General features: G+C 43.9%; 1 protein-coding gene and 1 long non-coding RNA gene across 3 annotated transcripts in view; one reads left to right on the top strand and one right to left on the bottom strand.

The window, feature by feature from the left end:
• The window catches only part of LOC146856491 (uncharacterized), a 160,245-nt gene that overhangs the window by 112,971 nt on the left and 26,104 nt on the right, over positions 1-21,170 (top strand). The gene's annotated exons all lie outside the window — the stretch shown is intronic.
• The window catches only part of CSAD (cysteine sulfinic acid decarboxylase), a 133,285-nt gene continuing 119,316 nt past the window's right edge, over positions 7,202-21,170 (bottom strand). For both annotated transcript variants that reach the window (XM_085654650.1, XM_085654649.1), the window contains one exon: positions 7,202-9,398. In XM_085654650.1, coding sequence (XP_085510776.1) covers positions 9,225-9,398 — 174 coding nt within the window. In that variant the 3' untranslated portion in view covers positions 7,202-9,224. The remainder of the gene's footprint in view (positions 9,399-21,170) is intronic.

The raw sequence follows: 21,170 nt of genomic DNA, 5'->3' as shown, positions 1-21,170 counted from the left end.
TGCCTGTACTAGTTAGGAGGCAGCAAAGAAGAGTGGAACAGGAGTTGAACCAATGGTAAGTAGGAGCCGGGAATAGAGTTGTATTATTGATTACAGCAGGTCTTGCAGACAGCGTATGCGTGCTGGCTAGGCGTGACCTAAAAATGGACAAGGCTGGCTATATTAGGTACATTGAAAATGCGATGAATCAATTCGCCAAAATGTAATGGGAAGTTTGTGTTTAACAAGGACTGTATCTCACTGGATATCCTTGCAACTTGTAATTCAAAAGTTTCTCGAGCAGATGTTAGCGCTACTTCTTTTTGAAACAATAGTGCTTTGAGTCTGCTTAACTTGATGAAATCTGCTTTCAAAGTTGGAATGGAAGGCCACAACGAGTTATCAATACCTCCTTGCGTGGGAGGGAAAAGGATATTATTACTGCAGGTGACGATCTGGGAGACCGATAAAATGTATGGGATCCCAGCTCCCATTCTACAACAGTCTTGATCGATTAACATTAAATAACTTTTATGTGAGAGGACAGTATAATAAGTGGGAGTATTGTAGGGGCTGGTATTCCCTTTAAAAAACAAGCAAAACGTCAAAGTGCGTGCCCGCCGTCACAATGTCTGGACAGTCAAGGTCTGGAACCAACATTTTGATGCCAAAAAGGACTTTGGCTGGGGCTGGCCTCCCAGAGATCTCTTAGGCATGTTATTAAACGTTTGCTGAACTTCATATAGATGATGGATCCAACTACGCCCAGTACCTAATACTCTAGCTGTTAAGGACTATTTTAAGTCACGGTTCATCCTCTCCACATCAGAACTGCCCACAGGCCGGTATGGGGAAGAATAATGCACCTGTCCACCCAGGGATGTCATAGTACCCTGAAATGCTTTAGAAGCAAAGGCCGAGCCCTGGTCTAAGGGGAGTGTACTGCATGCATGTGTCCCAATAATGAATTGCATGTTTTTAATAACAATTAGATCGTGAGCCCAGCGCTGTGGCCAAACCCAGAGGAACCTGGAGCAAGAATCAACTGCAATCAAAATAAATGTATATGCAGACCGTAGTGGTCCAAATAAATGCAGCCAAAATGCTTGTTGCAATTGAGAGGTGTGTCTGCGGTGGGCATATCACGGTGGAAGATTGATTTTGTTGACAAATGTCACAACACAGGACATTTTTTGGCCTGTTGGTATATGCCATGCCACCAATAACATTGCTGTAGAAGCGAAATAGTGGCCACCACACCGGCATGTGCAGAAGCAACCCCCTCATGTGCAGCTATCAATAAAGCTAGTCTGCGGTTGTGGTTGGGAATCACACAATCATGAACTCCTGGAACAGTTACAAAAGGAATGTTTTGTTTCACTTAAGTGGTACGTATATTTAGATGGAAAGACTTGAGGTAAAGGGGTGCCATTTTTATTTGCATTAACGGCAGCCAAGATATTGCTATCTACTCTTGTTTTAGAATGAGTAATTGCAGCAACAGTAGCAGTAGTGACTGCAGATTTGGCCGCTTCATCAGCCAGAGAATTCCCCACATTATGTGCTCACACATGCTGATGACTCAAAGTATGTATAACATCAGCCCGTGGCAACCTGTCTATGAGGTCTGCCACTTTAACCCAAAGCATTTTATGCTTGATTGTGTTACCTTTAGAATCTTTGAATCCATTTTGCTGCCAATCTTGTTAATTATCATTAAAGGACTTTAAACAGTAATACGAACAACACAAAACAAGTGTGGGGAATTCAGGATCTTTATGTTCTATGTCAGAGGATCATGTTCGTTCTTTGGAACTTATGAACTGGGCTATGGACCAATCGTCTCCGGAGACGGAATCTGTTTTGGATTCACTAGCCTTTGAACTTGTGAGTGACATCATGGATACTTCCGATGCACCTTAATTTGGCTATCTTTTCAAAATTGAAATGTCATGTATTATTCTTCCATTTTTAATAATATGTGTATTAGAAATGCTTTGGATGTGCTTACTTTGTGCCTTAACCCTTTATCATTTACTTAGTCATTGCGTTACTATCCCGACCAAAGGGGGGTGTTGTGAGTTCTCTGTAGGGCCCACTGTTATTTTCGAAATAGGCTGTACATGTTTTGTTATTCAGCTCTTCTGCTAGGATTCAGTCTGAACATTTAAAACTGGGTCAAACACCACTGGGCTCTGGTTTTCTCTGCGGTCAGACACAAACACCTAGACATAATATAGAAATCAAGCTGCTGTTTTCAAACAAAGCAATTCTTATCATATAAGCCGAGACTTCTGAAAATAGGGAGGAGAGATGCTTGCAGAGAAAAGGGCCTGGGATGAGTGCGCTGCGCGTCTGAGATATAGACCATCTGATTAGGACCATCAGGCATAGGGTCTAGCACTAATCCCAGAGATTTCTAATGTATCACTGTGCTCACATAGTTATAGTATTGCATAGTAACAATGGAGTAACCCTGTGTCCCTCGGAACCTTGGTATCTATACAAAAAGCTACAAAGGCACATACCTCACAGTTGTCAAATATTCCTTGACCTGGACTATAGACTCAACCAAATACCTATGTATCCATTTACCCTTAGAAAAACAACAAAAATTACTACTTAATTACGGCCCAGCCGTTGATAGACTCACGTCCCAAGTGGAACGTTGGATAGTCCTCCCGCTTTTCACGGCCAGACTAGTGACAATAATCAGCTAAGTGATACTTCCCCATTTTTATACTTGTTTTTAAACATCTCAATCCACCTCACACAACACTTGTCTCCTGATACAGCTGGTCTGGGCCAGACACCGACCTCATGTCAAATGGGACACCCTGACCCTCCCTTACGAACATGGTGGACTTGGTGTTCCTGACTTCTGTTTTTCCTACCTGGCCGCACAGTGTCAGTACTCACACTTCTGGTACCATCCAGATACCTGCTTACCATATCTCAAACCCTTGCGAGATGAGGCATGGCAGCAGTCACTCTCCTCCCCATTACCAAAGGGTATTCCCATCAATCCAACTGATAGCCAAACCCTGTTTACCACCTGCTGGACCTGGTAATTTACTATTCCAACACCTTCCCTACTGTCACGCAGGCTGGAGTTGGAGTAAATTATACTATTCCTAAGTCCAGCGCGCCCCCTACAGCAAGTCGTAGAAATGACTTGCGATGTAATGGTATGTGTTGTAACAATGCGGTCGTTGTAACGACTGCGTTGTAATCGCATGCGTTATGTGGCATGCGATGTAACATCGCATATTCCTATCAAGCAACATACATTGACCATTTCATATTACGAAGACTACACAACATCCTGAGTTCTTGTATACCCTCATAACCCCTTGTTCTGGATGAGTTTCCACCCCTCACACTTATCATCTCGAACGATGACAGCAGCCACTTGACTTCCAGGTTATATCGCTCATGCTTGTCCCTGAAGCCTGACTCCACTAGACATGTAAGAGTCTTGGAGCACGGATCTTCAATAGCCTGTGCTTTTTGTTGCACCCAAACGAAATTGGTGTCTATTAATCCTAGACACAAACTTCTACATTTTAAGTTCTTACACAGAGCATACATCTGCCCCACAGATATTTCCAAATTCGACCCAGAGCACTTTTCCGTATCCTCAAATGCCAGACTCCTGATGCTGATTTTGCACACATCACCTGGTCGTGCCCAGTCATCAGCAACTATCAGATTACCATTTTCCCTTCTTACCACGATGAAGGACGTCACACTCCAGCCCGACCTTGCAATGGCACTGCTGGTGTACACTCACGATCTTCCTAAATCCATACGTAGATTCACTTCCATATCGCTATTACTCGCTAACCAAGAAATCCCCCTTCACTGGGCCAGCAGAGGCTCTCCCACAGACACGGCCTGGCTTAAATCCATGCCCTATTGTGACAAAATCAGCGACAACTACGCACAACTCCAATCCCCCACGTCTAGGCCTAGAGATATTTGGCAGCTCCTCTGCACTTACCTACTTTAATTAGAGTTTAACTATACGGATTAAGGCTCTCTTACTTACATGATGTACTCATTCACTGCATAGCAGCGCATATTCCTTGCATTCTTTTTTTTTTTAAAAACAATTTTTATTGAAACAACGAACAAAAGTACACCTTTCGTCATTACATGGTAGATCTGTGCGGTACAATGTGCTGTCATATCATCCAATTTCTGACATTGATTGCTATTGTCATACCGGTACATCCAAGCCCAGTTTTCCGCCACCCGCCACCTCCCTCCTCCTCCCCGACCCCCTCTCCGGTCAAGTCCCACTTGACAATACTGCCCTGAGTTTAGTCGCTTAGCTCGGACTCCGAGTTCGGTACAGGGGGTTCGCATAAGTTGCCTCTGTATGTGTTCCATTTTCCCCATATTCTCTGCCATCTACGGGGGCAACCTCTGTTGACACACACCACCCTCTCCGCCATCATGGCACCATCTAGGTCACGGCACCATCTCACATGGGAGGGGGCGGACTGCGCCCCCCAGTATTGCGCAAGTGTCCTCTTTGCTAACGCTAGTCCGAGAGCCACCCAGGTTTGGTCAGCTGTGTTTAGGTCAGTGTCGTCCCAGACATTCAGTAAACACATCCGGGGTTCCGGCGAGACATCTCGACCGGTAACCCGTGAGATCGTGGCCATGACCTCCCCCCAGTACAAGGTAATGTCAGGGCATTCCCATAACGTGTGGAAGAATGTGCCTAGTTGTCCACATCCCCGCAGACAGATCGGGGTAGGTGCCCTCCCCATTTTATGGAGCATGTCTCTTGTGTAGTATATCCGGTGCAGTATTTTAAGCTGCACCAGCTTTACTTTGGAGGGGATAGCCACCTCCCGGGGAGACGCCAGCGCTTCAAACCATTCGAGTTCGTCCATGGGCCCCACTGCCGCCTCCCATTTCTTTTTAAGGATCTCCGTGGGGTCTTTTTGATGATTCACTAGTTTACGGTAGGTCAGTGTAATGGCTTTCTTGGTGAGGTGGTCTGCGAGCAGCCTATCCTCTAGTGGGGAGGACTCGGGTAGGACAGTCCCCTTGGGTATAGCTAGCTGTAGGGCATGCCGTATTTGTAAAAATTTAAAGTGCTCAGTCTGGTTCAACTGATACTCCAATTGGAGCTTCGCAAACGGCACCACCCCCCCTTTTTTCCAGAGGTCACCAACCTTGGAGATGCCTATCAGGTCCCACCCCGCAAATTCTTTACGTAGGTGTCCCATACCTATCTTCGGGGAGAGCCAAAGCGGCGTCTGCTGCGTAATCACCCCTTCCCATCCCAACCTGCGCTGTGCTGTACGCCACACCTGTACCGTGTGCGCTGTGGGGCCTTGTAGCTTCTTCGCCCCTGAGGTGGCATATAAGGCGTGGAGTACTCCGTGTAGTCCCAACAGCGCCCTGTCCATGCGGAAAGCGGGTTCATCTTGCTCCGCGTGTAGCCATTGGTTGACTGTTATAAGTTGGGACGCCCAATAATAGAGACGTATGTTGGGCAACGCAATTCCCCCATCATACCAACTCCGCATAAGTTTGCAGAGAGCTATTCTATGCGGTTTACCCTCCCACAGCAGCGAGCCCACCTCTGCGTTGATCAATTTAAAATAAGAGTCCGGGACTGGGGCGGGCGCATTCTGTAGCGCATAAAGGAAACGAGGGAGGGCCATCATTTTGAATAGCGCCGCTCTCCCCAGCAGCGTCAGCGGCAGGGAGTGCCAATGTTTGACATCACTTTTTAGTCGTTTAAGGGGCGGCAGCAAATTGTGTTCTAGGAATAGTTCTGGATCTGGCGTGATGTATATACCCAGATATTTGAAACCATCCACCGCCATCGGGATTATCACTCCTTTGGGGAGTTGTGGCGGAGGTCCCTGAAGGACGTATAGCACAGACTTCGTCCAATTGATCGAATAGCCAGAGAATCTACCATATGAGTCACAGATATCCAGTAATGCCGCTATGGTATTCCTTGCATTCTTATTTTTTTTATTTTATATGTTTGCAGATTTATTAAGTGCGAACTCGACCCGATGGTATTTGAGCATTTTACATAAGCAGCAGTTATGTTACACAAGGACACATTAATTTCTTGGTAAGCACAGGGAGATTAAGGGCCAGATGTACAAGGGTTTTTTGCATGCGCAAATGGGTTTTTGACCCGTTTGCACCTGCAAAAAACCTGTGGCCCATGTACTAATCCTATTTTGCGAGTCGCAAATCAATTTGCGACTCACTAAATTGGATTAGCGACTCGCTATTAGGAAGCGGCGTTCCAAGGGTGTCCCTTCCTAATAGCGACTCCTTAAGCTATGTAAGAATGTTTTGCGACCACAATTGCGGTTGCAAAACACTCGCAGTTTACCTCCCTTCTAAGAAGGGTGGTATAGCACTCGCAAACGGGAAGGGGTCCCCAGGGGACACCCTTCCCATTTGTGAATGCATGCACAAATATTTTTTAAGGGCAGGCAGTGGTCCCAGGGACCACTGCCTGCCCTTAAAAAATGAAACTGAAAAGTTGAATTTTTATTTTTTAAATGCATCCTGTTTTCCTTTAAGGAAAACGGGCTGCATTTTTTAAAAAACTGCTTTATTTAAGAGCAGTCCCAGACATGGAGGTCTGCTGACCCCAGGAGGCCACCATCCCTGGGAGTGCCAGCCATTCCCAATGGGGTTGAAAATTGTGACAGCCTCATTAATATGCACGAGGCATACAATTTGCGTCCCCAATGGAAATTGCAAACAGTGTCTCAGACACTGTTGTGCATCCCAATTAGCGAGTCGCAAATGCGACACAATTTGTGACTCGCTAATTGGCAGGTCGTCCATCTGGCCCTAAATGATTTGCCCAGAATCACAGGATGTTGAGCCGAAGCCGAGGCTCGAACCTGGTTCCCCAGCTCCACTGTCAGCAGCTCTGGCCGAAAGGCCACAACATCTCTCCGAGTAAGGTTGAGCCACACCTAATGTGATATATTCCATTTATCAGTGCCGTTTCGGCCCTCTCAATCTCCCCCATCCTTATGGTCATGTCAGTATGTCATTGCCCATCTTTCCCTGCCACCTATGCATTTGTTGTGGTCTGTGTAATGCAAACATGCTAGAATGTTGAGGTCTCCTGCAATGTGTTTTGTTTTTTCTTCTGTATTTCTTGAAAAAACTTAATAAACAAACTTAAAAAAAATTGTCCTTTTCACAACGTAAGCATAGATGAGGCACTTTTAATTTGCAAAGAAATACAACCAGGACATCACTACTAATTAACAGACATTATAGAAGATGGCCAAACAGAAGGAGCCAGGAGTAGGGTAAAGGTCACAGTTTAAGAATTTCACCTCTTTGTTGTAATTACGTGACTGAAGAAATCAACAGTACTTGAACAATAATAAATACTTTAGAGCCGACCGTGGGCTGCTAGCTGGCTGTTAAAGTGCTGTTCGAATCCTACATCATAGTACGATTAACCATTTAGATCGGCTATAGGTGGAATGAATCAACATCTTCTATGGATGAAGACTCACAGGCAACCTCAGGAAAGAAATCCAGTATAGATCGTATTAAAAAAAAGGTGTAAGTCAAACCAAAACAACTCTGTTTTACGGGTGCCTAATTTAGAAGCAGAAAAGCTGGGTGGGTCCATGAGAGCATTTCAAGAAGTTCACAGAAAAAAAAAAAATCCTAAAACGATTCTAAATGGAAACCACTGACATAGAACCAGCACTCCTTGACCTAAGTGCTACAACATTTTTTTATTCAGTCTTATAAGAAAGAACATGCATGATCCTTCAGCGAGAGAACATTACTTCACTCATATGTTTGTTCTTTACATATTGTGATGAGGAAGCCAACCATGAGTTGCGGACTTCAATAAGGACGTTACAAAGTTTATGGGCATTTGTCTGTATCACACACAGGGATATACTTAACATGACAACCTGCATTCCCACAGACTCATATTTAATGTGGACCTTTAGGTCTTTTATGGAACAGCATTGAATTTTACTTAAAGCATATAAAGCACCGGCATGTGCCGATCATCAGGAGATGGATATAGAAGTAGAGTTGACCATGCGCTTCAAGGGATTAGCCCACAGCCCATCCCGTACTTGAGAAGGTGGTTTCAGTATTGAGGAGTTCTCTATTTGCAATGTCTTTGGACTATAATATGGCAAGGAATAGGCCTGCAGTGTATGTAGAAGACTTATATAGAAGGCCTGGTTAGTCAATGACAGCATTTAGGATTTTAATGTATAGCTCACTGGCAGACCGATCAAAGCCGTGGGGCTTGTTAAGATGTTTCCTGGGCTTCATGTGGAAAGTAAAAAATGCCTCTTTGCTTTGAAGGTATTGCAGCTTGTATGTTTGGCTGGAATGCCTAAACACTCCATGGCCACTTTAACTGAAGTTAACCTGTTTTATCGCATGGTTGATCATGATGAGAAGGTGCTTCGTTGACAATGATGACATTCTTTTAATTTATAAACCAAGGTGCAAGGCTCACCTTGGAGTTTCTTGGGGCTTGTTGCCAAAAATCACAACTTTCATACAGTTTAATTTAGGGATAATTACGTTCTACCCATCTGTGAACTTGACCAAGGCAAGTCTAAACGTTTTTCATGAGAAAGAAGAAATTTGTGAAGTGAGAATTACCTATGATTAATCTACCCAAAAGCACAGTCTTTGTAGCATCCACCTGAAATGTACTTTCTACCTACTTATAATTTCTATCACTGGGTTCATGTAGATGTTATATCAAAGAGGCTATTAAGGAGACTGATGTACTACAACTGAAATTTCGTTGGTAAATGAAGATACAGTGTTTCCCAGTTTCACGTGTTTTGTATGTTAGTAAAAACTGGTTTCAGCCAATCAAACATTGAAAAAGAAAGTTTTACAGACAGTTTCCAAAACAGGGTAAGGCTTTGGCAGATCCTTCTTCAAGTTTGCCAATTCACAAAGAATCTGACTAGACATGTTAATTGATGTGATGTGGAAGAATTCCGTTTCTGTTTAAAGCATAGTTACACGTGCCAATGAAGAAGGGAACCTTCACATAGCTCCATGTAGGAAATTACTTTTCTGACCTCACCTCTTGGCAAAGGCTGCTAACTGTTGAGGGTCACTTTGAGGTAGTTAGATTGTCTTTGGCGAGGCTGCCAGTGCCCCCCCCCCTCAAAAGTAAGGAGTGACAAAAGAATCACAGCAAAGAACTGATGAGACAGAAGCCGTTACAGGTCGACTCCCAGACGCTCAATCTCATCAAGGAAGAAGATCATATCATTCTCTGTCAGCTCCGGGTTAATCACAATCTGGCGGAAGAAATTGACTTTATCACCATTGGGCTGATAGCCCACCATCATGGACCCCTTTCTCACCATCCGCTCCTTGATAGTGGGAGCAACCTGGACAGGAGAAGAAAGAGATATTACTAACTGTCCTGTGGACTGTGTATATGCCAATTAGTTGCCAGCCAGAAGGCAAACATTCATATATCAAAACAGTCCATTTAAGTATCATCCAATCACTGAGCAAGTCAACTTATAACATATGTTAATGATTGCTGAACCAACAAGACAAGGGTGTAAACAACCATATAATTAATTATTCACACAGCAACGACTGATGCACAAATAATCTCTTTCAAAGGAAGTGATGTACGTAATGCTGCACTAACACTATCAGATGAAAACAAATTCATTCACAGTACTGTAACCACTCATAGTGATCTAATCAATTTTTTGCAGACGTTTTGGTGTATCATGCCATTCTGAAAAAACACTTGTGTGACTATCTGTGAATAATTTGTTACATAGCTTTCTTAATCTATGCTTATTTAAATTTCCAAGTAAAGTGTAATTGTACCACTCTCTTTAAATGATTAGTTTTATGTAACAGCTATTTTTCTAAAACATTAAGTAGATGATGTAGCGTCCCACCAGCCCCGGTACTTACCAATAATCAAGCCACACAGAGAGACTAGTTGGACACATCTTTATTCAGCTACGTGCAAGTCAGAACTCAAAATTCTAAGTTTGGCTTCAACTCATCCCTCCAACGCTTACGTCACAGGCCTACATAAGGGACTTCCTAGGACACTGGGCAGTTACCATGTGCCCGTTGGTATTAGTGAGTATAAATGGTTTAGCCTCAAAAGGAGCATCAGACTTTCTTTTGCTGTGTTGTTTGACAAGCACTCGATCTCCTGTTGTAAAGATGACGTCTTTTACATGCCGTCGTCTTGTCAGCATAAATGTTCATCTTCTGTTTGCGACCAAAGTCCATAGTATGAACGTCTCCCTCATCCTTGGTTCTGAGGTTGGTCCATTGGGGCAGCTTGTTCATCATGGCTCGTCCAAACATGAGCGTTGCAGGGCTTTTCCATGTCAATGAGTGAGGGGTCGAATGACAAGCTCGAAGAGTAGTGTTCCAAACATCTTTGAGGTCGAGCTTCTCCAATGCAGCACACTGACCAGCTTTCTTTAGAGTACTCATGAACAGTTCCACAAGATTATTGGCCTGGTGCCAAAGAGAAGAGCTTTTTTGATGCTTTATATTGGGGTGATTTAGAAAGTCTGAATTCCCGACTATTAAAAGGTTGGCCATTGTCAGACTTCAAGATCGCAAGTACAACCCATGTTGCAAAGATGCCATCTAACGTTTGAATACATTTTTCATAGGTAGTGGATGAAAGGTCTTCTACCAATGGCAAACAGGAGTATTCATCAACAATCACTAGAATATAATTGCATGTATGGCAAGTCTTGAACTCTTTTTCATTTTTTTCGTCGAGATATGGAAACTAAACTCAGTCACGGGTCGGAGAGCACCCTTGGTGGCAACTATTTCTCATTGTCCCTCGTGTGCGAAGTCAATCGTTTCTTATCGTAGACTCTTTGAAATCACAATTTGTGTCTTTTGCAGAATGAGGCCTTCTTGAGTCACTAAAAGTTCTTCTCCTACATTTTTGAACTTCAGATACTCACTGTCATTGGTGAGAGGTCTAGAGTGCTGCTCCCATGAGTGAGGAGCAATAATGTCTTAACTTTAACATGTCACCATCTTGGCTTTTGGCAATGACAATTTGTTCTAAAGTCATGGCATCTAGTGTGCTTGATTTCACAATAAAATTGATGTAAGCCTCGGTTGTCTTAGATGCGGTACCAGGACACTGCAATGACACTCTTGAAAAATAATTAGCAAGATTCTGATCTTTCCCTGGACTATAGAGAATTGTATAGTTATATTCTTGCAACCTCATCCCCAATGTTCAATTCGAGGAGACAGTTTGGCTTTGGGATTGCCAAATCTCATCAACAGTACCTGATGATCAGTCACTACTGTGAAAGTCTTTCTGTACAAGAACACATGGGAATAGTCACAATCCCAGACCACTGCCAAACTCTCTCAGGTTGCGGATAGGCATGTTCTATTTGTGACAGGCTTTTGCTGTCATATGCCACAATATGTCACAGCAAAAGGAACAAATGTAGGACAGAATGCTGAACAATGCAAACATTCACCCCCAGTCACAACAATCTGGGTTTAATCCATTGTTCTTTTGCTCACCACGCCACCCCAGTTTGGACCCAGCTATAGGAAAATCAGTTGGCCCTGCCCCTCATGGGAACAGTCCAGCCCGAACTGCCAAGCCAGGTCCTCCCTGGACCAGAAACAAGCATTCTGGGACATGTTTCGGAACAACACCCCTCATCAGCCAGGCTAGCTTGAATCCAGTAGCGCAGTGAGCACGGGACCCACATCTGGGCATACCCTTCCCACATAGGGCAACAGCATTCCATCTGTCATTTGTTTCTTTTGACAATATGTCTCGGAGCATTTGGCTGTCCATTGTGATGTGCCAGGATTACACCTAACTGGCAGGGATAGCATCAACTGCAACCTCTGTGTGAAGCTTTGAATCAAAGTAAGCTATATAAATGGCATTCTCAATAAACTTGTTTGATCTTTTGGTAACTCTCCTTACATTCATTTGTTCAATGAAAAGACACATTAACTGGCCGTTCCAAGAAATGATCATAACATAGAAATATCCTTTGGGGGACAGGCAGTAGACAACACTTGCACTTTAGCTGCATCAGGTTTCATATGCCCATCAGAAAATACATGACCAAAGAATTTCAAGCATTTCTTGTGGTATTGACATTTTTTAGCATTTAGAGTTAAACCTGCATCGTTCAGCAAACAACATACTTGTATAATAGCTTGTTATGCTCTTTCTGTGTGGTTCCAAAAACGAATACGTCATCACTATAGTTAAATGTATTTACTACAGGCTGTATGATACGTCGAATGACAATTTGGAAAAGTTCTGCAGAAGAGGATACACTAAAACTCAATTGCCTGTAGTGAAACAAATCAATATGCATAGAAAAGGTTGTAATGTACTTGGCTTTTTCTTCAAGCTCCAATTGGTGATATCCTTTATTTAAGTTGAGTTGAGAGAAGAACTTCGCACCATTAGGTTGAGTTATCATATCAGCAATGTGTGGGCCTTGATATCTTTCTTGCTCAGTCATGTTGATGGCCTGACGCGTGTCAATGTGTATGCGTTCAGCTCCATCACTGACTCTTTTAGGCACCACTACAATGGGAGAAACCCATGGTGTTGGACCAGTGAAGCGTTCAACGATGATATGTTTAAGCAATTAATTATGTTGCTTTTTAACAGCCAGTGAAATGCAATTCATCTGTGTCTTTGTGCAACAGGACAAACAACCTCATTTATATGTAACTTTACATTTTTATTGTTTTGAGTTTTCCTAACCTGTGAAATAATGAAGGTAGTTGACTTACAATTTCATGATGCGAGTTTTTATTATAGTTCACTGATATCAGTCTCATATCAGCAGCAGTGTTAAAACTCAGCAAACAGGCACTTGAGGCTGTTCCTTGAAGTATATTAATACTTGTATCAGAGTCTTCTTATGTTTCATCGTAGCTACAAACAAACCTTGACTCTTTAAGGGCATTGAGGGAGTCCAGGTGTGTACTTTAGTCTTGGGCTTCGTAATGTGAGATAAGGGAGATAACTCCTGATACTTCTCCTCAGGCATGATATTTATTGATGCAACACTGTTAGTTATGAATGTTATTGAACACCCATTTATCTTTAGTGTGATCTTCGGACAATGTTTGTGGTCCCTCTTCATGTAGATTTTTCTTCACTTTGAATTTTTCATTATATCCAACTAGTCCCACATAAGCATGCCTTTCAGAAGTAAACATTGACATTGCACAACTGATATTGTCACTTTCACTAGAAACTGATACTGAGGAATTCTTTGTCAATGATTTAGATGATGATCGGCTTCTTTTGGTGGCAAACTGCCTCAGTTGGTGTGAATGCTTGGCCTTGTGGGAGCGCCTGGAAAGTTGCCAAGGTAGCGTTCAGTCAGCTATTTTGTCTTCACGCTGTGACGCATTTACTTTTCTCTTCACCTTGCAAGTCGTCCCAAAATGGTTTGCTTTACCGCAGCCAATGCATATGTGTCTAATTGCAGGAAATCTGCCTTCATGTGGAAATGATAGTCCACATCTGTAACACGTTTTCTTCTTCTTTGAAGACATTACCTTGTGTCACTCATCCTTATCATTTGGCTTACTTTTCATGCTCATGACTGCAGAACTTTAGGAGCCTCTGGCCTCCATGTCTGTCGCTTGATGATCAGCACACTCTTAAGCGCGAGCAGCCTTGAGGACTTGTTCTAAGCTTAGAGTTTCCTCAAGCATTCGTCAACGTTAAACTCATTGAATCTGCAGGGCTTCACCAGAACATCCAGTCTCTGCACAAACTCACTGATGGTTTCACTTGGTCTCTGGTGTTCTTGTCTGAATATGTATCTTTCATAATCCATATTTGACACTAAATTAAATTTGACATTCAAGGCTGGTTTAATTTGATCATACGTCACTTCACATTCTTGTGGTATCTTTTTCATGGCTTCTTTCACTCCTTCACCAGCGATGTTCTTCAGATACTTTATGATATTCAAAAATCTCTATCCATGCAGTCTATCTATTGCCAATATTGTGTTTCTTGGCAGTATCAAATGCAGATGATGGTTTTAAGAATGCAGCAGCAATATATACATTGGTGGACAGTAGTTGTCTCTCAGGTGCTTCTTGTCGAAGCTTCTGTATCACCTTGTGATGTGCTAGCTTCGGGGATCAGCTTAAATAACTTTTGGAGCATGGGTTTTGCCATGGCTCTCCATCAGAGCTCTTTATCTTAGGACCATCTAAAGCGTTGTTCTGGGCGCCTGTATGGCAACCTTAGCGGTGGGCCGCTTAATCTGAGGACCACTACTCAGGCACAATCCCGGCCCTCTTTCTGGGGCCACTCCGCAGCACATCGATGCATGGTGAGTCGTTAGTGATTTTGGCAAGTAGATGAACCATATATACTACTAGTCCATTAAAGCAGACGACGTCATGATATTTTGTCAGCTTTGCGCTTAAATGTTTCTTCACAACCAACTGGTTAATCTCTGCTTGGTAGCACTTGCATTTCAGTTTAATCTGAACTAAACTATTGTGCGCTACTTTCATAACCTGGTTGCATCCGCCTTTATCGTATAGCATTATTTTTCTTAATGGCGCAGTACCTTTTATTTGCAGCCGTTTCATTCAGCTCCTGGCCACTGACATGTAGACTTTCAATGTTGCTTTCTTTATCTTCAAGTGTTTACAAAGGCTGGTGGTGCGCTGAAACTCCACCAATGCAAGCGTCAATTCTGCACTTTGAGTGCGACACATGTGGCATGTACGAGCAGTTTGCTGCACTACGGCAAACTCTCTGGAAGGGAGCTTTCAGTGTATGTGCTTCATATCACCTACTCATCGCCAGTTATAACACATTACCAGCCCCCATACACACCAATAGCCAAGCCACACACCGAGAGGAGTTGTATGTCTTTATTCGGCTGCTTACAAGTCAGAACTCACCATTCCAAGCCTATCTTCGTGCCATCCCTCAAATGCTTATGTCACAGGCCTATGGTGTACAGTGGGAACCAAAAGAGTTCCAGGGATCCTTTCTTTACAAGACACTACAGATTACATTTTCAGAGGACATCATTTTCCTGAAAACCCACTCTTCACGCCATGCAACTAAGATTCACTAACCAATTTAAGCATGACAAATGACACTCTTAAAACAATTTGAATATGAAATTAAGTAGAGAAACAATCAAGTGGTACCCAAAAGTACAAGAAGGCTAACAACAATGCTCACCATTGTAAATGCATTACTGACAAGGTTATAGTTAACCTTTCATCCAGAAGTCATACAAGTAATATATTATCCAGAAAGGTATGACATTGATTGTTCACAGTGAAACTGATGCAAGCAATCACTCAACCATGATGTCATATAGTTAATATAACATTGTAAAAAAGGTATGGCATGCAAGTCATTGATAAACTTTACCACTTAAATAACCAATAATCTCATTAACCATCCACATCACAGTCATTTCCTTTTTCATGATATAATGGCAGTCTTAGAAACAACGTCTTGCATTCGCAAAGGCAAGTGACCCTAGAAAATCATCAGCTGGCATTTGTGATCCTTCAAACAACGTCCTGTGGGATTCACAACTGCAGGAAAGTCAAATGACTTCTGCCCGCAAAGAGCCACAAAACAGGGGGGTTGTAATGTAACTACTCTCCACATTCCACCGTCCTACCTTCACTCATGAGGTTTAAGACTGGCTCAGAGTGCTAAACTTTACTCAGTAATAAGCAAAGGCTGCAGAACCTAAAAATCATCATTGGTGGATTCATTCTCAAGTCTTAGATCTGACCATATAAAAGAAATTATAGAATCTGAATTAAGGTTATTTGGCTTAATGTACAAATTGTAAAACAATAAAGATCACAAGTTGCCAATTTTTTTTAAAAAAGGGACTGGGTGAGATTTCCTGCGCGAGTTTAGCAGGTTATTGAATTGGCAGTTCACACATTAGTCTAAATGTGTGAAGAAGATGAGCAAGAAGATTTTTGTCTGGTGTGCAAACAAGCTTTCTTCAAACTGAAAGACTCCCTTACCATTGCATTGTTTCAAAAGGGACTCTTGCAACAACTACGTCCTTGAGGTTAGGTCTGACTGATACAGTAAGATTATGGGGGCATATTATCAAGCACGGCGTTAAAATTATTGCCGCTTTAGCGGCAGAAAACTGCCGCTAAAGCGGCGATAATGGGCTTGATAATATGCCCTTGAGAATTCCCATAGAAGCCCATGTTGACACCAGAACATGGGCTTCTATGGAATTCTCAAGGGCATATTGTCAAGTCCATTATCGCCGCTTTAGCGGCAGTTTTCTGCAGCTAAAGCAGCGATAATTTTAACGCAGTTTCTTGATAATATGCCCCACTGTCTACTGTTTTAGTTTATATCTAATGGATGATCAACAGGTAGAGGCAATGCATTTTTTACAGACGCATGAACAAATGCTACCACTTACTCACTGAGTGCAGCATATATAGAGTGGTTAAACACAACTAAAGCATAGTAATAAAAACATCAATTGGGGTGAAGGGATTACTACTAAGAACCTGGTTATACAGACAATAAACAGACTACCAGGAAAGGCGCTACCATAAACCTGTATTTTGACGTTGGAGAATGTATTTTGCTGAGCTTTGTACTTCACCTTTCAAAGTATGTCCACAGAGGGTTTCCTAGTATAGATAATATGTATACTAATCGGGAGAGTTCTTTACACTAACTTACATACCTCAACATTCACTGTGTGGGAGCACACAGGTGGTGAAAGTGGGGCTTGTCTCGAGTAATCAACCTCTAACAATGCCATAAGGTTTCCTGTCTGTCGTCTCCATTTTCCTCCTTGTCATATTTGGGTTAATGGAGTTCAGGCTGGGTATTAAGTCTGACCTCAGGTTTCTGTTTCATGAAATGGCACAGTTGCTGAAGCCCGGCTCCAACATTTTCAGTACATACATAACAACTTTCCCAATAAAGGTGGAGAAATCCCAGACTGATTAAAAAGTGATATCATTACACACAGAGAAGTGGAAATTGTAAGGGAAAAGATTACTTTGAAAGAGCGAAAATAAAAATAAAATTAAGGTGCAAAATCCCAAGCAGCTTCTTTAACCTGCCTCAAAAGCAATTAGCTGATATAATTCTGCTCAGTCAGGTACAAAATCCTACCCTAGCAATACAGCGGCTGTTTGGCAGCAACACAAAAACATTTCAAAATATAGCCTATCTATCCTGGAGCATAAAACATTGAAAAAATTCTAAAATCACTACAGAGTGCTAAATGGTCTGGGGGATAGCGCAGAGACGAAATCCAGACAGGACCCCAGACCCGCTCGTACCCTCATTGTTTGCGGGTGTTCCTCAGGAAGCGCAGACCAGCTAGGGATGACTCACGAGAATTCAAAGTGCAGGCTCAGTGCTGGCGTCAAGGTTTACAGAAAATGTGGGTTAAGACACCCTATTCCCCTGACTTGCCTTTAGAGATGCTGAGAACACTCCCGCATGGAGGTAACTGGCTGGAACTTGACCTTTGGATTGAGTCTGGGGCGACGAAGATGAGGGATCTTTAGAGGGATACTGAATAGCTTCCATTTGAGGAATTCCATGCAGAGTTCGATTTACCTTGTGAAATTTTTTTATGACAATAAGCACTCGCGACAGCACTATGCAAACAAGGGCGTGCAGGGACTACTGAACCCCCGTCGCAGCAGAGCTTCTGTTATATGGCTCTTTCTGCAGGCACCATAAAGGCAGTCTCTTGCCTGTACAGAGCACTGCGCACAGATCAACAACGTCCATTGGAAAAGTTACGCTATCATATAGCCAATGCAGCCAGTCCTAGGTGCGGGGAAGGGAGAACACACATACCTCAAATGTTTTAGGCATGCCCTGTGCTGCACGCATTCTGGGAAGGAGTCTTGCATGCGATCGAAGAGACTATTGAGAGGGAGGTCCCCCACACCGCAGGTCACTGTATATTAGAATGATTCCCCCACATGTCTAAGACTTAAGTCACACGCAAATTCCAAGACCTGCCGTTTATCCTCGCTAAACGCAAGATCAGAAGGAATTGGAAGGCACCGGGGGGTCCACGCCGACACATGTGGAGGAGGGAAATGATGATGTGGGCAGGGTGTTAGGGACAAATATTGCTGGGAGAAGCTAGAAGAGGGATAGGAAACATAGATGTGGCCCGGGCCTGAGGAGCTATGGTAGATAGTCTATCCAATCCCGAACCGGACACGCCAGCGAGGTTGCCCGCGGGGTCCCAATGGGAGTCCTCTGATAGATGAAATTCCCCAATCACTGGGTCTGACATGTGAACTTATAAATGAACACGGAGAAGATAGGTCTACATCTGACTACCTTCTTGTGCACAAGAATTATGCCTGGTCAAGCTCTGTAGTACTGACTCATGGGGAGGAGGTGGAGGGGACAGTGTCAGGTTAAGTGTTAAGATTGTGTCATTACCATGACTTGGTTTAATGCATGTGCAGTATAATAGCTCCTGGATCTGAAGTACCCAAGAACAAAGTAATATTTGTAATGCTGAACGCACAAAAAACAAAAAAAACTGTTTACAAAAAAAAAATCACATAAGAGTGCTGAATTTCAGGACAAATTATAAACAAATAGATTTGGAGCCAGAGTGTCGGTTATCGCAAATTGTGTGGCAATAAAGTGGCAAAGTATATTACCGTTTTTTTAAATTTCCATATGCATAATATCCCACAAGCCCACTTTATAGCATTCCTGTTACTACCTCCTAATAGGAAAGGTATAAGATTACTCACGAAACAAAGGTATAAGATTAATCATGAAACACACAAACGATGAAGGGAGGATGCTAGCAACAAGTCTAACCAAAGGAAATCGTTCAGGGTAGCATTCCAGCCCATCGTTCTTTTCTCCACTGTGCTACCCCAGTTTGGACCCGGCCATATGCAAATCAGTCTTGACCCTGTCCTGATAGAAACAGTCCAGCCCGAACAGCCAAGCCAGGTTCTCCCTGACCCGGAACACAAGTAATCCCAAGACTGGTTTCTCCTTGATTGGGGATCTTCATCTTCAAGGATGTAGCTTGACTCCAGTGGCACAGTAAGCATGGGACCCACGTCTGTGCATACCCATGGCCACTTAGAGAGTTACATGAAACACAAAAGGACTGTTCCTATTGGATCAAGTTCAAGACTTATTTGCATATGGCTGAGTACAAACCGTAGTGGCACGGTGGGAAAATGGTTGTAATGCTACGCCGAGTGATTGCCAGTGTTTAGACAAATTGCAAGCATTCCTTTCATCCCCTTTTGTGTGTTTGATACAGTTATTCATTCCAAGGATTATGGTTTATACCAGGGATTAAGGAATCTATGTATAAGGGATCTTACTTACTAAATGATAACATATACCCTTACATGACATATAGCAGGGATGCTCAGGTGTAATGTCTCCTTGTAATGGAATTCTTCTTAGAAGGATGCAACCTAAGTCTGCTTCCTTGTGGCTGGCCTCCATTCCTAAACCCAACTCTGCAACCTCTCGAAATAGCCACAACTTGAGTGCCATCCTTATTGACAATATGTCGATGGCTCCTCCAGTGAAATACATAACAAAACTGATTCCTCCATGTAGCCTTTCTTTGAGTAATCATGCCTCAATTGCTCCTGCCATGGCTCTGGTAATTGCTGTGGTAATCTCCAGGATTGAGTAAATGTAAAATGTAAATTGATACTTGTTAGACCTGTCAGCCCTTTGGTTGGTCCCTCCTCATCATTATTTATTTTGTCCCACTTTTGCCTCAAACCCTGTTTGAATTTTTCCTTTTTGGGAACCACCAGACTTTTTAGTGTTGCTGCAGATTCAGGGAGCCATTTTACCTACCCCTGAAACTTCTGTCTGAGGGCCTGAAGCACAAAATGGTGGCCACCTGTGACATCACCAGCATCCACTGGAACCTACCAGCACCTTCCAGAACATTCCAGAACCCTGTGACAGTTGGAGGCGGTTTGGAATGTTGGGATTTAAGACAGAGAGTTGGCAGTTGGAGCTGGCAGTTGGCACCTGACTGGTGAAGAGAGAGGAGCACAGAACTGAAGGAGGAAGGAGTGAAGCAGCAGGGGTGGAAACTTGTGCCTGGAGTGGGGTCCATAAACCCACCCTTGATACTAGTCCCTACTGACGGAGCCCAGCCTAGAGCCCTGTGTGGGAAGAAGTCAGAAAAACCATCCTAAGGACCTGGACAGCAGGAACAGGCCTTAGAAACAAGAGAACAGCAAGATCCTGACCTGGAAGCTGGTTTCCCTGAAGTCCGACGTCGAGTAGCCTAAGACCTGGAGCCCGAGGTGGAGAAGCGGCGCTGACTGGAAAAGCAGACGTCGTACCCGGAGCCGCCAGAGGTCGAGAGAGGGCGCCGTCATAGGTCGTGAGGAATACCAGAGGTCGAGGAGGAAGTCACCCGAGGTCGAGTGAGCGGCGTCATCGGAGGAGTGAAGTCCGCCCTCCGGAGTCGTCGGAGACCGAGGTGAAGGGTAACGGAGGTCGGGAGTGAGGATCGCACTCCGGAGTCGCCGGAACCTGTGAGAATCGTGCCGGAGGTCGGGAGTGGAGGTCGCACTCCGGAGTCGCCGGAAACCTGTGAGGAGCACCGGAGGTCGGGAGTGAGGATCGCACTTCAGAGCCGCCGGAAGTCGACATCGAGGCAAGGCCGGCCGACGTCATCGAATCCGAGGTCGCCATCGGACCGGAGCCGCCCGAAGTCGACATCGAGTAAAGCCTGCCCGACGCCATCGAATCGGAGGTCGAGATCGAACCGAGGCCGCCGACATCGAGACCGGAGCCGCCTGCCGGCGTCGTCAAAGAACTGACATTGTGCCGAGGCCGCCGACATCGAACCGGAACCGCCTCACGGCATCGACACGACTCCAGCGGCGTCGGAGCATCAGAAAAAGGGCAGTAAGTGGAGTAGAGGGCGCCTAAGGCCCTGTGGAGACCTGAGAGACTGCTGTAAGGGGCTAGGGAGGTGCTGGAACCAACCTGACTGTGCCAGGGGTGAACTGGGACTAATCTAGAGAGGTTGTGTGGAGAGAGAGAGCCAGGTCTCTGGTATTTTCCCCCTTTATCTACCTCAGTTTAGGCCTCAGCCTTG

The sequence above is a fragment of the Triturus cristatus genome, chromosome 4_1, assembly GCF_964204655.1.
Source record: "Triturus cristatus chromosome 4_1, aTriCri1.1, whole genome shotgun sequence".
NCBI classification, from domain to species: Eukaryota; Metazoa; Chordata; class Amphibia; order Caudata; family Salamandridae; genus Triturus; species Triturus cristatus.
This window is presented reverse-complemented; position numbering and strand designations above follow the sequence as displayed.